At 41.1% G+C, this 15,270-nt stretch overlaps 1 protein-coding gene across 7 annotated transcripts in view; it reads left to right on the forward strand.

Annotated features, from left to right (window-relative positions):
• ZC3H6 (zinc finger CCCH-type containing 6) overlaps nt 1-13,566 on the forward strand; it is a 52,801-nt gene extending 39,235 nt beyond the window's left edge. For all 7 annotated transcript variants that reach the window (XM_036315852.1, XM_036315851.1, XM_036315856.1 and 4 more), the window contains 5 exons: nt 3,040-3,149; nt 3,538-3,791; nt 4,356-4,846; nt 5,414-5,647; nt 11,144-13,566. In XM_036315852.1, the coding sequence (XP_036171745.1) occupies nt 3,040-3,149; nt 3,538-3,791; nt 4,356-4,846; nt 5,414-5,647; nt 11,144-12,606 (2,552 nt within the window). In that variant the 3' untranslated portion in view covers nt 12,607-13,566. The remainder of the gene's footprint in view (nt 1-3,039; nt 3,150-3,537; nt 3,792-4,355; nt 4,847-5,413; nt 5,648-11,143) is intronic.
• The last annotated feature ends 1,704 nt before the right edge of the window (nt 13,567-15,270 follow it).

The raw sequence follows: 15,270 nt of genomic DNA on the forward strand, positions 1-15,270 counted from the left end.
CTATCTAATAAAGAGGAAATATGCTAATTGACCCTCACACCATCGCAAAGATGGCGGTGCCCACAGCCAATTAAGAGGGAATATGTTAATTGACTGTCACGCCCTCAAAGATGGTGGCACCCACAGCCAATAAGGAGGGAATATGCTAATTGACTGCCACGCCCTCAAAGATGGCGGCGCCCAGTCCCCTCAACCCCGCCACTCAGGGCCGGCCTGAGGCACAAGCAAGCCTCAGATGGTGGCTGCCCAGCTGCCCAGGGCCAGCCCGAGGCACAGGTAACCAGGGCCGGCCGAGGCTTGCACTGCCAGCAGTGGCAACAGCAGAGTTGTGATGGGGGCGTAGCCTTCCCCTGATCGCTGGGTCACCTCCCACCCCTGAGGGCTCCTGGACTGTGAAAGGGATCAGGCTGGGCTGAGGGACCCCTCCACCCAGTGCATGAATTTCATGCACCGGGCCTCTAGTATAAAAATAAAAGGGGAGGGGAACTGCTATAGATCAATTAAAGAACTTGAGATATATGTTAACCAGATGCAATTTGTGGACCATGTTTGGATCTTAATCTAAACAAAGCAATTATAAAAAGAGCTTTTTTTGAAACAGTCTGAAATATTTGTATATTGACAGGGTAGTAGATAAAATTAAAGTATTAATTTTTCATATTAATGATAGGTTGTGATTATTAAGAAAAATATTCCTTATCTGTTTGAAATAAACATGGAAATATCCACAGATTAAATGTGTTTGGAATATGCTTTGAATACTCCAGTGTTTTTTGATGGAGAGGTCTGAGGAGAGTATGGGGGTGGCATAGATCTCACAAAATTGCCAGGTGATGAAATTGAACTTACACGGGCAGTCTGAGGGAGCTAATTGTATTATTTGCTTTCCTTTGGTATATGTTTGATAATTTTCAAGTTAACTTTTTAAAAAATTCCAAATAATCTAATTCTTCAGGAATAATTATGCTAACAATATGACATAAAGTCTTGGATTTTTTTCTACAACTGGATGTATGCATTTGTGAATGGATAGATGTACACATTTAAACATAATTTTTCTAAAAATGTGATTGAGCTATGATTGTGAAGGTTGTATCTTTAGCATTTACTTCATATGGATTCTATTTTGATATATGATGTGCATTAAGGACCTAATTTTTTCCAAATGGTTAACTCATTGTCTCATCTTCAGTGAATTAAAATGGCACCTTTGCCAGAGCCTAAATTTCCCTGTATGCACAGTTCAGCTTCTATACTACTATTTGACCAGTCCCCTCTATAAGGGTATGGTTAATAATTAGTAGGGCAAACAATCTTCCTTTCCTGATTAAAATGTTCTAATAAATATGTTTTATTCAAGAAAAAGAAAACAGCCTGGCCAGGTGGCTCAGTGGTTGAGCATCAACCCAGGAACCAAGAGGCTGCTGGTTCGATTCCCCGTCAGGGCACATGCCTGGGTTGCAGGCTCAATCCTCAGTACAGTGTGTGCAGGAGCAGTCAGTCAGTGATTCTCTCTCATCATTGATGTTTCTTTCTCTCTCTCTCTCTCTCTCTCTCTCTCTCTCTCTCTCTCTCTCTCTCTCTCTCCCCCCTTCTCCCTCCCTCCCTCCCTCTCTCCCTCTCTCCCTCTCTCCCTCTCCCTCTCCCTCTCCCTTCAATAAAAATATATTTTAAAAAAAGAAAACATTTTTTCAGATCTGACATATTTCTTTAGAAACCAGACACCTTATTCCTCTGTTTCTAAATGCTTTCAGTCTATCCTTACAGTTTTCCCCACAGTCATACCATCTGTAAATATGATAATTTATATCTCCTGTTTTAATTGTATTGGCTACATGTCCAGAATAATGTTAAACAGTGATGATTATGGCAGACATAGTACACAATTTTATTTTATTTTTTTTTATTTTATTGATTTTTTACAGAGAGGAAGGGAGAGAGATAGAGAGTTAGAAACATCGATGAGAGAGAAACATCGATCAGCTGCCTCCTGCACATCCCCTACTGGGGATGTGCCCACAACCCAGGTACATGCCCTTGACCGGAATCGAACCCGGGACCCCTCAGTCCACAGGCCGACGCTCTATCCACTGAGCCAAACCGGCTTTGGCAGTACACAATTTTAATGATAATGTCCTTTTGCTTTAGCTTGTGGCTATGGTTTTAAGATAGATGTTTTAAAAAATCAAGTTAAGTATATTCTTACTTTACTAAGAGTTTTTTAAATCAAATGAGGACTTTGAATTGTATTAGTCACCATTTGCACTTGCTAAGATAATCGTGTAATTTTTTCTTTTGAACTTATCAGTGTGATGATTATAGTAATAAATTTCCTAAAACCATCCAGGAATTCTCTCTGAACATATGCCATGTGAAAATGATATATTTTTCACCATACTTCAGGAGTTAATATTTTTTTTAGAATTTTGTCTCCAAAACCTTAGGTGACTACCCTTTAAGTCAGGCTAGCCTGTAGCTCTCATTGTTGGGTTAACTTTAACTTGACATATCAAGCCCATTATTCTTCATAGGTATGAGTTCTTGCTATAAAATGTATTTGCTCTGCATAATACTTTATTGTGGAAAGTAACAGGGCTTGCATAAACATTATAAATACTATAACCATTATATTTCTTTTAAAATTGTTTTCTAGTTTTAATAGAGTGAGAGAGATTTTAAATTTTTTGAATATTTTGCAGCATAACTAAAATATTTCATCTTAAATTATCTGATGTGCTTATAGAAAATTCAGTATAATACAGTGGGGCCTTGACTTACGAGTTTAATTCGTTCCGAGACCGAGCTCGTTAAGGAGTTTGTTAAGGAGCTCGTTAACTCAAATTACTCTGTCAACTCAATGCAAAAAATCAGCCGAGAGACAGCTGGTATCTCAAAAAACTCATTAGTCAGGACACTCGTAAGTCAAGGCCCCACTGTATATAATTATGGAGTCTTATTGATTCAGCACAGTTATGTTTTTTGGCTTAAAAATATTAGAATTTTATTTTATTTGGTCTGTTCCTTAATATTTTTATTTACATGAATTTCCATGCAAGTTCTATCATAGTGGAGCAAAATGTTACCAAGGAGACAAGTGTAAATTTTCACATGATGATTTGACAAAAGAAACGAGGAAACTTTTGGACAAAGTAAGTAATGTTTTTGTTCCTTGATTGTTAAGTCTCTCTACAGATTTATTTGACTTGAATCATGTTTTATAAAACTGCTCATAAGTCAGGGATTTGTTATTTCATGTTTCATTAATACAGTGTTTTAGAAAAGCAGAATATTGGGCTAGGAATTAAGAATCTTTTATTCTCATCCTTGTTTTGCTGTTAAAAAGCTAGTTTACTCTGAGAAATATCCTTTACCTCTTTGAACTTCATTCTCTTTATGAAAATGAGTTTGTGTGTGACCCATGCAGCTTAATGTTATATTTTCCTATTAATAGAACTAATTTACTTAACTCTTTATACAATGTTAAACGTGAGGAAGATAGTTTGTTTTTATGTGGTAATCTTTGCCAATTATTTTCAGGTGTTGAACACTGAAGAGGACCCCACAAATGAGGATGAAAGAGAGTTAGAGGAACTTAGGAAGCGTGGCATAACCCCTCTTCCCAAACCACCTCCAGGAGTGGGGCTCCTGCCAACCCCAGCAGAGCACTTTCCCTTTTCTGATCCTGAAGATGACTTTCAGACAGATATCTCTGATGATTTCAAGAAAATCCCATCTCTTTTTGAAATAGTTGTAAAACCTACTGTGGACTTAGCACATAAGATTGGGAAGAAGTAAGTTAACGTTTTCAAAAACGGTGGCATTTTCTCCCTAGAAATACTTCTTAAGAAACTAAGTTGTGTCTATGTTAATCGTGTGCGTAAGCTCAGGTAGAGATAGCAGCTGTCCTAGCACGCACCTGATTGCTTCCTCCCACATCCTCCTGCCCGTCCTCTGCTGCCTCCTCTTAGCTTTCTCTATAGAATCCTGAGCCAGCTTCAGAACCTCCTCACAGTGATGAGGACTAGAAGAGAACCAGTCAAAACATTTATCTCTGGGTGATGGGATTAGGGGTGTTTCTTATTTGTCTTTGTACTTTCTGCATTTTTCAAAAGCAGTAATGAATACGATTTTAGAACAACAGTTAATAAGCAGCAACTTAGAAAACTATGGGCTAAAACACAGGCAGGATGCACATGTTGGTCCTTCCAGTTACTATAGGTAATATGAAATAAATGCCTTCTTAGAAGCAGACTATTCTCCTCTGATATAGAAAACACATGTAACCATTTAAAAATGTGACATTCTTGTTTGTCTCTTTTCTTTGAACTAAGAAATACTATTCTTTCTGTCTACAGACCACCAGCATTTTATAGCAGTGACTCGCCACCAGGACCACAGTATCAGGAAAGCAGCCCACATCCTCAGCATATCTACAGTTCTGGGTCAAGTCCAGGTCCCGAACCTAATATGTCTCAGGGACACAGTATTCCTGTGATGCACTCAGGCTCCCCTAGACATCATCCATGTGCAGGACCTCCTGGCCTACCAGTGCCACAGAGCCCACCTTTGCCACCCGGTCCACATGGAGCTGGAGTAATTGTTCAACCAGATGCATCTTTGACAGTACCAAGTATGAGTGGTGCTTACCATTGTCCGGGCTTTCCAGAACACATGATGAAAGTACCCAGAGAGAATCACGGTTCTCCAGGCTCATCACACCTGCAAGGTTCTGGTGAAATGCAGCTCAACACCAGTTATGAGTCCCTACAAAACCCCGCTGAGTTTTATGAGAATTACTATTCTCAGCATGGTGCACCTAATTTTCAGCCACCCACTAACTCTAGTGGTAAGTGTACCTTTCAGAATCAAGCTAAATATTTAGAGTCCTATCTTTCATTAAAAGGATAATAAGTATGTTTTAAATAAAGCTACATGAAAACAAATAAATCTAAGTAAAATGTGATGAAATTGAGACCTTAAATATGTTTTAACTTTCTTTTGTTAATTCCCACCTGAAGATATTTTTTCCACTGATTTTTAGAGAGCGGAAAAGAGAAAGGGAGGTAGAAAGAGAAAAACATCAATGTGAGAGATACATTGATTGGTTGTCTTCCAACCAGGGTCAGGATCAAACGTGCAACCCATGCACATGCCCTTGACCAATATGAAACCCGAGACCCTTCAGATCATGGACCCATGCTCTAACCACCACGCAACACCAGGGAAGGCTTCAAATTTAACCAAACATTTTTAATAATAGAACTTCAGATAACTTCAAAAATATTTACAATCATATAACAGTTTTCTAATCAAATGTGATTATTAGTAGGGCTTCAATTTCTTATAACTCACAGGGGTACTCTCTCATGGAATACTGTACTTTAATCAATGTCTGTTTCTTTATTATGTGCAGATGGGATGTGGCATGACGAGTTTGCTCAGCATCAGCCTCCCATTGTTCAAGACTCACCTAACCGTGGGAGTGGGTGTGATGGCAGCAGCAGCATGACAGGCCATGACCCCCTGCCTGCACCAGGCCTCCTCCCTGCAGTGCAGAGAGCTCTTTTTGTCAGACTTACTCAGAAATACCAAGACGATGAAGAACCAAGCAGCACCCACCCTCACAGGGCATCTAGCAAAGAAGAAGGTCTGTCATGTTATTTTTTCATAATGGTGCAAAGAATATTGTCATACAAGCGTCTGAGTCCATGTTGTTGTGGGTTTTTTAAAATATATTTTTATTGATTTTTTACAGAGAGGAAAGGAGAGGGATAGAGAGTTAGAAACATCGATGAGAGAGAAACATCGATGAGCTGCCTCCTGCACACCCCTTACTGGGGATGTGCCGGCAACCAAGGTACATGCCCCTGACCTGAATCGAACCTGGGACCTTTCAGTCTGCAGGCCGATGCTCTATCCACTGAGCCAAACTAGTTAGGCTGAGTCCATGTTTTTAATTCTTTTGGAATATACCGAGGAGTGGTCTTGCTGGGTCATTTGATAACTATATGTTTAACTTTTTGAAGAACCACCAGATTTTTCCACAGTGGCTGCATCATTTTACATTCCCACCAGCAATGTAGGAGGGTTGCAATTTCACTATATTCTCACCTATACTTACTATTTTCTCTTTTTGAAATTATTATTTTAGCCATCCGTGTAGGTGTGAAGTGATACCTCATTATGATTTTGATTTGCATTTCCCTAGTGGATATGTCACATGTTATGATACAGCATCTCACAACCTGTTTGGGTCACAGTTCCTAAAATGGTCTTAAATAGGTTAAAGTTTGAAAAAATGAGTTTCTCTGAACTGTCTCTCATATTTCCAGCTTACTTCATAGCTCCTTTCTTGGGGATTGTTTGTGGTTTCCATGCCATTGGTATATTAGCAATTGATTGCAAGGGGGTTGACTTGAACCAGTGATTAGATCTGAAATTAGAGTGCAAGGCCTAAGTGAGCAGACTTGCTATTTATTGGGCCTTTTTATTTTGGAAGACAATAAATAGAAAAGGGACGAGACACCTTTCAATTCAGGAATTTGGACTTCTAGACCAAGCTCAAAACAATTCAGTTATTAGAGGAATGTTTATGGGCATAGACTATACACTTCAGATTCTGCTATATTATTTATATATACTAGAGGCCCGGTGTACGACATTCATGCATTGGGGGTTGTGGGGGTTTCTCAGCCTGACCTGCACCCTCTCCAATCTGGGAGCCCTCAGGAGAGCCCTCTCCAATCCAGGAGTTTCTGTCTGTTTGTGCAGTCATATGAGCGAATTGTCTGAGACCCCAACTCAGTTTGGTTTGTTGCTCACAGAATAATAGAGGCATATTTTTTTCTTTGCTTCATTGGTGGAGATTTCCTGGAAGTTTTAGGATATCTTCCCTTTAATTTTTCCTAGACACTCTGATTTTACTTATGTCTCTCACCTTTGCTATCCCGCCGTCCCCCACCGCCACAGTAACTTGCTCCAGGCTCACTTTGCTCTGCAATGCTCTCAACCTTCCTAATGTCGCGACCCTTTAATACAGTTCCTCATGTTGTGGTGACCCCCAACCATAAAATTATTTTCATTGCTACTTCATAACTGTAATTTTGCTACTGTTATGAATCGTAATGTAAGTATCTGATATGCAGGATGTATTTTCATTGTTCGCAACCCAAAGGTTGAGAACCGCTGCTAGTGTCTAAGAGATCCGTCTGCCACCAGAACTATGATTCCCAGCATTCCTGATGCTCCCCGCGCTCTTGGTTTTCCCTTCCTACTCTGTCTCTGTTCCATGGCCTCCTACTCTGCCAAGTCCTCCAAGCTGCCAGCTCTCCCTCTCTGCTCTCTGTCTGGCGGCTTGGGGAGCCAATTTCCCCAAGCTGTTCCACTCTCCACTGGCTCACCCATTCTGCTCTCCACCCGGCGCCTGTGTATGCAAATTAACCCGCCATCTTTGTCAGGTTAATTTGAATACTCCTGATTGGCTGGTGCATGTAGCGGAAGGATGGTCAATTTACATGTTTCTCTTTTATTATATAGAATAAAAGCCTAAGCGACCATTATGAATGGAACAACTGGTCAACCAGTTACTATGACGCACATTGACCACCAGGGGGCAGATGCTCAATGCAGGAGCTGCCCTCTGGAGGTCAATGCACTCCCACAGCCAACCTCCCACAGTCCTTCTCCACAGCCATCTGGAGCGCCCCCCCCCCCAATGACCCCAATCACCAGCCAGGCCAAGGGACTCCACCTGTGCACGAATTCATGCACTGGGCCTCTAGTTAGGGAATGTTATTCTATATAATAAAAGCGTAATATGCTAAGTGTTCAGTTGTCCAGTCACCCATTCAACCAATCAAAGCATAATATGCTAATGATATGCTAAGGCTACTCAACCACTTGCTATGATGTGCACTGACCACCAGGGGGCAGACAGTTGACCAGTCACTATGACATGCACTGACCAGCAGGGGGCAGACACTCCGACTGGTAGGTTAGCTTGCTGCTGGGGTCTGGCCAATCGGGACTGAGTGAGAGGAGCTGGATACACCCTGGAGCCCTCCTGTGGTCCCTCCGCTGGCCAACCTCCCTCATCCCTCCCCAGCCCTGATTCTGCACTGGTGGGGTCCCTCGGCCTGGCCTGCAGCCTCTCACAATCTGGGACCCCTTGGGAGATATTGGAGAGCTGACAGCCCGATCCCGCAGGCCAGGCTGAGGGACCCCACTGGTGCATGAATTCGTGCACTGGGCCTCTATTTTTCAATATAAAAGATAATATGGAGACACTAAGTTTACCTTAGTGTTTTCAATGTTGATAAGTGTATAGCATCTAGTTAATTAAGGAGAGAAAAGTTTAAGGCATCCAGTTCTTACAAATTAGAAAATCTTAAACATAAAATTTATTAATAACTATCTAAAACTATGACAGGTAGCTACAAGCTATTACATAAATATACATTATATTTTCAAATACGGTAACATTAATTCTTCATTTACTTAACATCACAGGGAAATGAGGGTTACCTAATAACTTAATTTCCTGTACAATTTATATTTATTCCTTTAAGTGCTAAAACTTTCATTTAAAAAACAACAACCATTTATCAGTCAACTTTTTAGTCTTACAGAGCTTTATGTTTTCATAAGCAAGAAAATAACTTTTCTAGATGATAAAAAATCCTATATAATAAAAAGATAATATGCAAATTGACCATTATGCCCTCGCACAAGATAGCTGCCCCCATGTGGTCAAAGGTGGTCTGCAGGGGAGAGCAGTGAGGGTGACGAGGCCAGCAGGGGAGGGCAGTTGGGGGGGGGGCAGGCCTGCAGGGGAGGGCAATTAGGGGGGACCAGGCTGGCAGGGGAGGGCAATTGAAGGCGACCAGGCATGCAGGGGAGAGTAGTTGGGGGGGACCAGGCCAGCAGGGGAGGGCAGTTAGGGGTGACCAGGCTGTCAGGGGAGGGCAGTTATGGGGGGACCAGCAGGGGAGGGCAGTTAGGGGTGACCAGGCTGTCAGGGGAGGGCAGTTATGGGGGGACCAGGCCAGCAGGAGAGGGCAGTTAGGGGTGACCAGGCTGTCAGGGGAGGGCAGTTATGGGGGGACCAGGCCTGCAGGGGAGGGCAGTTGAGGGCAACCAGGCTGGCAGGGGAGGGCAGTTAGGGGCAATCAGGCCAGCAGGGGAGTGGTTAGGGTGTGATCAGGCTGGCAGGCAGAGTGGTTAGGGGCAATCAGGTAGGCAGACGAGTGGTTGGGAGCCAGTAGTTCCGGATTGTGAGAGGGATGTGCAACTGCCAGATGTCCGACTAAACCGGCAGTCGGACATCCCCCAAGGGGTCCCAGATTGGAGAAGGTACAGGCTGGGCTGAGGGACAACCCCTCCCCCCCACCCCAGTGCACTAATTTCTTGCACCGGGCCTCTAGTTTTATAATATTATACAACTGGTGATGTTTTATAAAGGTTGTTTTCTCTATATACAGAAAAAGTCTTGACCAGCTAGGATTTTTGTGTATTTGTTGTTATATTCATAAAATTTTAATGCCTTTAAATTGTATCTGTCCCTTGATAAAAAGTTGTTACTCATCATTTCCTGTCTAATATTTGCTGCCTGTTGTCCTCTGCTGTTCTACTTTCCTTCTGTTCTATATTCATTCTCATTCCAAAAGGGATTTGACTGCTTATTAAATATGTTCATATGAAAGTGAGAATAAAATAGCATCTTCCCTCTTTGGGTCAGGTAACAACTTCTGTGAGGAGCAAAGTTACTCTACAGAAACATTGAAAATGAATTGCAAGCCCAGCTCTAGGCCTCCTGGAGGTCCAAGAAAAGAAGGAAAGAGACCTAGAATCTAAACTTTGTTTTCCATACCCTGAGACCCAAAAAAACCTTTTGCTATTGTGACATAGTGTATTCTATATTAAGACACATCCCCACCCTAAACACCATTGCTTATTTTGTGAGCACTGCTCTGTTCAAACTAAGAGGGTAACACTAAAGTTCCATGAGGTAGAAACACATTAGTAAGCAGTGCAAGGAGGTAAAAGAAGAATATCTGCAATGGTCTATTGGTCTGGGATATTCTAGGGCAGTGGTTCTCAACCTTCTGGCCCTTTAAATACAGTTCCTCATGTTGTGACCCAACCATAAAATTACTTTTGTTGCTACTTCATAACTGTAATGTTGCTACTGTTATGAATCGTAATGTAAATATCTTATATGCAGGATGGTCTTAGGCGACCCCTGTGAAAGGGTCTTTTGACCACTAAAGGGGTTGCGACCCACAGGTTGAGAACCGCTGTTCTAGGGTGTGTGTGTGTGTGTGTGTGTGTGTGTCCAACTTAGTGTCGACCTGTATGTGTCTGAATTGAGAGGAAGGAGACTCGCCTTATCATACCTTCTACTCATTGTGCGCAACACACTAGGGATAAAAAGACTTTAGGAGTAAGGCCCAAAGTGTTCTCATAAAGGTCAAGTATATAAACTTTAGGATGTTAGTTTTGTTTGATATTTTTAATTTAGTGCTGGAATAGCTAATATAGTCACATAGGTCAAATATCTAAAATGTAAAATACAAATGAAGAGTCTGCACCTCACCCCTCATTTGCTCAGTTCCCATGGCTTCCTTAACTGTCATTATTAGTGCTCTGTTGTCTTTCCAAACATATTTTTATATCTCTCCCTTGCTATCAAAATAAATGAAGAGCTTAAGGATTACTTGAATTAAGGAGACCCAAAACTTTTTCATCTTCTGTCCCCAGAGGATTTTGCCTTCTCCCTGAAGCCTGTTACACCACACAGGCTCTGAGTTCCCTTGGCCAACTGGCAGGAAAGGCCCTGGCTTTCTTTGGCTGGAAGGACTTGCACATGTCCCAGTATCCCAGCTGTCTTTCCAGAGTGTGATAACCAAATTGATGGTCATCATACCATATCCTGCCTTGTTCCGGTGTTGAAACCCTAGCATTTCTATGATGACATTGTCTTTCTGGCACATGGGGCAATGCCCAACCAACTGAGCCACACTGGCCAGGGACGATGATGCATTGTCTTGAAGTTAGACTTCAGAAATAGCATGTGCTTTTTTATCTTAATTCAGGCTGAATCTGCATGCTTCATTCTTTATAATAAGTCTTTGTCTGCATTTAGATGATCCTGTTAACTGGTATTCCAGTAGTGAAGAGGATGAAGGGAGCAGTGTCAAGGCAATCCTGAAAACGTTACAGAAACAAACAGAAACTTTAAGGAGTCAGCAGCAGTCTTCCTTGGAACTTGGCACTCCTACTGATCCAAGACTTGCTAAAGAGAAGAGTAAAGGTAACCAGGTGTCTGACCCTCGACTTAGGACCATCCCAAGACAAGACATTAGAAAGTCTTCTGAGTCTCCCGCACAGGGTCTCAGACTCGTGTGGGATCCCAGGAAACCAAGAGGAAACGGAAGTGGGCAGGTGAGCTCCTCTGCTGGCGCAGCAAAGTGCGATTTACATCATGCACATTCTGGCGCTAACATCAAACACAAGAGAGGAGATGATGAGGAAGAGGACACAGAACGAGAACTGAGAGAAAAGGCTTCCTTAATACCCCTGGACTCTCCCCCCGGGGCAGTGCTCCAGGACCCACGGTCGCAGCTGAGGCAGTTCAGTCACATTAAAATGGATATCATACTCACCAAGCCCAATTTCGCAAAACACATCGTGTGGGCTCCAGAGGACTTACTTCCAGTCCCTTTACCAAAACCGGACCCCGTCTCTTCAATCAGCTTACCTCTGCCCCCTCTTATAGCTGACCAGAGGCTATGGAATTCGAAAAGCGATCTCCATCAAAGCATAGTTCCCCTGGATTCAAAATTGGCAGTCAAAGCCAAAATTAACACAACAAGCAGAGAAGGCTACCTGGAACCATTTGGGGACTTGCACAGCTCAGCAAGTAAATTGGGAGACCCCAGGCTACAAAAAAAATGTGATCCGAGACTTCACAGACTGCACAACACAGTGTCTCAGCAAGCAGTTACGAAGGAGTCACATACACCAAAGTGTGCCCCTCACTTGGCCAGGTCAAGCCCTGGTGCATCGCAGCCCTCGGCGGCAGTAACCAGCAACTCTGGGCCTGGGGTTTTGCCTCCCTACACTCCTAAACTGTCGCCTTCAGCTGGTGTTCCACTGGGGACTCCAAGTTCAGTTCTCAGTGGTATTAGTTTGTATGACCCTAGGGAGCCTGGCTCATCATCTGCACCAGAGCCAGCAACGGAAAATGCAGAGAACCAGAAAAAAAGTGGTGGTTTAAAAGGCAGTGACAAAAATGAGCACGCTCCTGGAGAAGCAGCCCTGCCACAGAAAACCACTGCCGACGCGGAGGCCACTGTCCATGGGCCAGCCGACGCACCGGCCCATGTCCCCAGCAGCTCCTGTGCAGGCCAGGTCCCCGCAGTGCACAGCCTTCCTGTACAGGCGTTAGCAGGCTTAATGAGACCCCAGTACAGCGATCCCAGGCAGTCCAGGCAGCTGGGACAGCTGAGCCCCACCCCAGAGGATAACCCCAGTGGGGAAACAGATGACAAATCTCTGAAAGAGGTTTTTAAAACTTTCGATCCAACTGCTTCACCATTTTGCTAGCTACTGTGTAATTAAGCAGTTCTTTTCAGTCTCGTGACCATCGCAGTCCTCGCTGTTTTGTAACTGGTTTACCTCTATAGTTTATTTATTTTTAAATTATGAACACTTTTCAGCTGCTAGTATCAGAACCACATGAAGTTATATCCTCTAAAGGCTGTGGTATTTTATATAATATTTTTATAAATTTAAGAGACTGTAGCAAGTGACATAGAAACCTATATATCATGTTAGCTTCAGTAAAAATACTTTTTTTGTAAATAAACCATCATGAACTGGACACTCTGCCTGAATATATGCCAGTTGTCTTTCTTAATCAATGTTTAGATAAATGATTACCACTTTTATATGGTTGTTCATTTCAAGCAATATGATGTATATTACTTTTGGGAAACAGTATTTTGACTAGGATCCTTTCTGTCAACACATAACTGCTAACAAAAATGTAAAATGAAATAAAACATTTTAAATCATAGCAGAACAGTTCATATTTAAGGGCATCACTTTTATTAATGTGGGCAATATTACTTGTGTAAATGAAGCATTTGAATGTCATATCTTTTAAAAAATATTTTATTGTATCATAGAAGTTAGAGATATATAAGTAGATTGTTTTGCTGAAGTGAAAATTCGCAAGTTCTCTGACATACCTTTTTACAGTTAATTTTCATATTAAATAGTTATGAGTTACTGCTGTCACCTGGTGATGTTTATGTGTGCTCATGTGTTTTGTCTTTAGCAGCATAATTTATATTACTTTTTCAAATGATGTAGCTACAATAATTGTATTCATCATGACCTTGGCAATTTTTACAAACTCTTAAAGATTCAGTGAAAGTCTATCGTGATTATTGCATTGATAATGTTTTAAGTGTCCAGATTCCATATTTTTTTAAATAGCAAGAAAACACAGAGATATTGTGGTCAACTGTGTGGCTGCCAATAAAAAACTTTCAGATCTCACATGACTGGCGTTCTATAACAGAGTTTGGAAATCCCCTAAATTGGTTAGAAATTGCATTTTTATGAAAAATAACATATAAATTCTTGTGTATTTATTGCAGTCTAAAATAATAGCAGCCTTACCAGTTTCATGCATTTATTATTTATAATGGAAGCAGTTTCCACTGATACTGATGTCTTGAACTGAAAGATTATGAAAGTGTTTGCTGGTAACAATTTCAGCAACTTGAACAAAGGAACATTTCCTCACAAAAGATAATGAAAGTGATGGATATCAGTCCTTGGGTGAACAGCTGTCCTTGAGAAGTGATGTAAAAATATACAGCAAAATATTTCTCTAGGAACCTATGGTTTAATGTTAAAGCCTGCCCTGTATGTTCACTTCCTAACCCTTTACCTTTTGCTTGGATCCTGCGTTCCCAAAGGGTTAAGTGAACAGAACTCTGCCAACCTAAGAAGCTCACTTTGTTCAAGGAAAGGTGAATTTCTGCTATTTATACTTCGTCTACACTGTTGTCTAAAATGGCTCTGGATAATATTTTTAGGTTAAAAATGCAGTTTAAAGCCACCATAGAAAATATTTTCTGTTCAAACAAACTTTATTATTAATTGAAAAGTCACTGAAATGAATAAAACTGACAGAAAACAAGATTTTATATATATGTATAATCATATATATTAGTAGTTATATATTATACATATATATGATTATATATCTTTGCTATTATGTATAGATTATATATATCTTTGTTAAAGACTAAAATGTAATCCAAATCCTTAACAGAAGATATTTTTTACTACTAAAATAGATGTTAAAAAGTTAATTAAAAAGTAAAGTTTAAAAATCATTAATGCAAATAATAATTTTCATTTACTCAGTATCCTTGAATCCATATTTTATCAGCTAATGTCCTAGAACAGCGGTTCTCAACCTGTGGGTCGTGACCCCTTTGGGGGTCGAACGACCCTTTCACAGGGGTCACCTAAGACCATTGGAAAAGACATATGTAATTACATATTGTTTTTGTGATTAATCACTATGCTTTAATTATATTCAATTTGTAACAATGAAACTACATCCTGCATATCTGATATTTACATTACGATTCATAACAGTAGCAAAATTACAGTTATGAAGTAGCAACGAAAATAATTTTATGGTTGGGGGTCACTACAACATGAGGAACTGTATTAAAGGGTCGTGGCATTAGGAAGGTTGAGAACCACTGTCCTAGAAGCTATTTTACAAGAAAGTTTGGACTTACTTTCAAATTTAACAATATATTTTACATGAAAATGTGCTGTTTGTGTTTAAAATAATGATTTCTATCTGTGATGCTTTTTAAATTGTAACATTAGCTTAGGAGATATTGTTACATCCTATCAACTGCGGTTATTTTTTAAAAGATTTTTTATTGATTTTTAGAGAGAGAGGAAGGGAGAGGGAGAAAGAAAGAGAAACATTGATGTGAGGGAGAAACATTGATCAGCTGCCTTTTGCACTCCTCCTAGTGGGGATTGTGCCCACAACCCAGGCATGTGCCCTGACCAGGAATCAAACCAGCCACCTTTCGTTCCATGGGACGACGCCGAACCTGAGCCACACCAGCCAGGGCCAAACTGGATTATTTTTATGTTTCTTTTTTCCTATTTTCTCACCAAGTTAATAGTAGCCATTTTCCCCAAAGAATAAGCTCCTCTTTA

Source organism: Myotis myotis, unplaced genomic scaffold, assembly GCF_014108235.1.
Source record: "Myotis myotis isolate mMyoMyo1 unplaced genomic scaffold, mMyoMyo1.p scaffold_m19_p_62, whole genome shotgun sequence".
NCBI classification, from domain to species: domain Eukaryota; kingdom Metazoa; phylum Chordata; class Mammalia; order Chiroptera; family Vespertilionidae; genus Myotis; species Myotis myotis.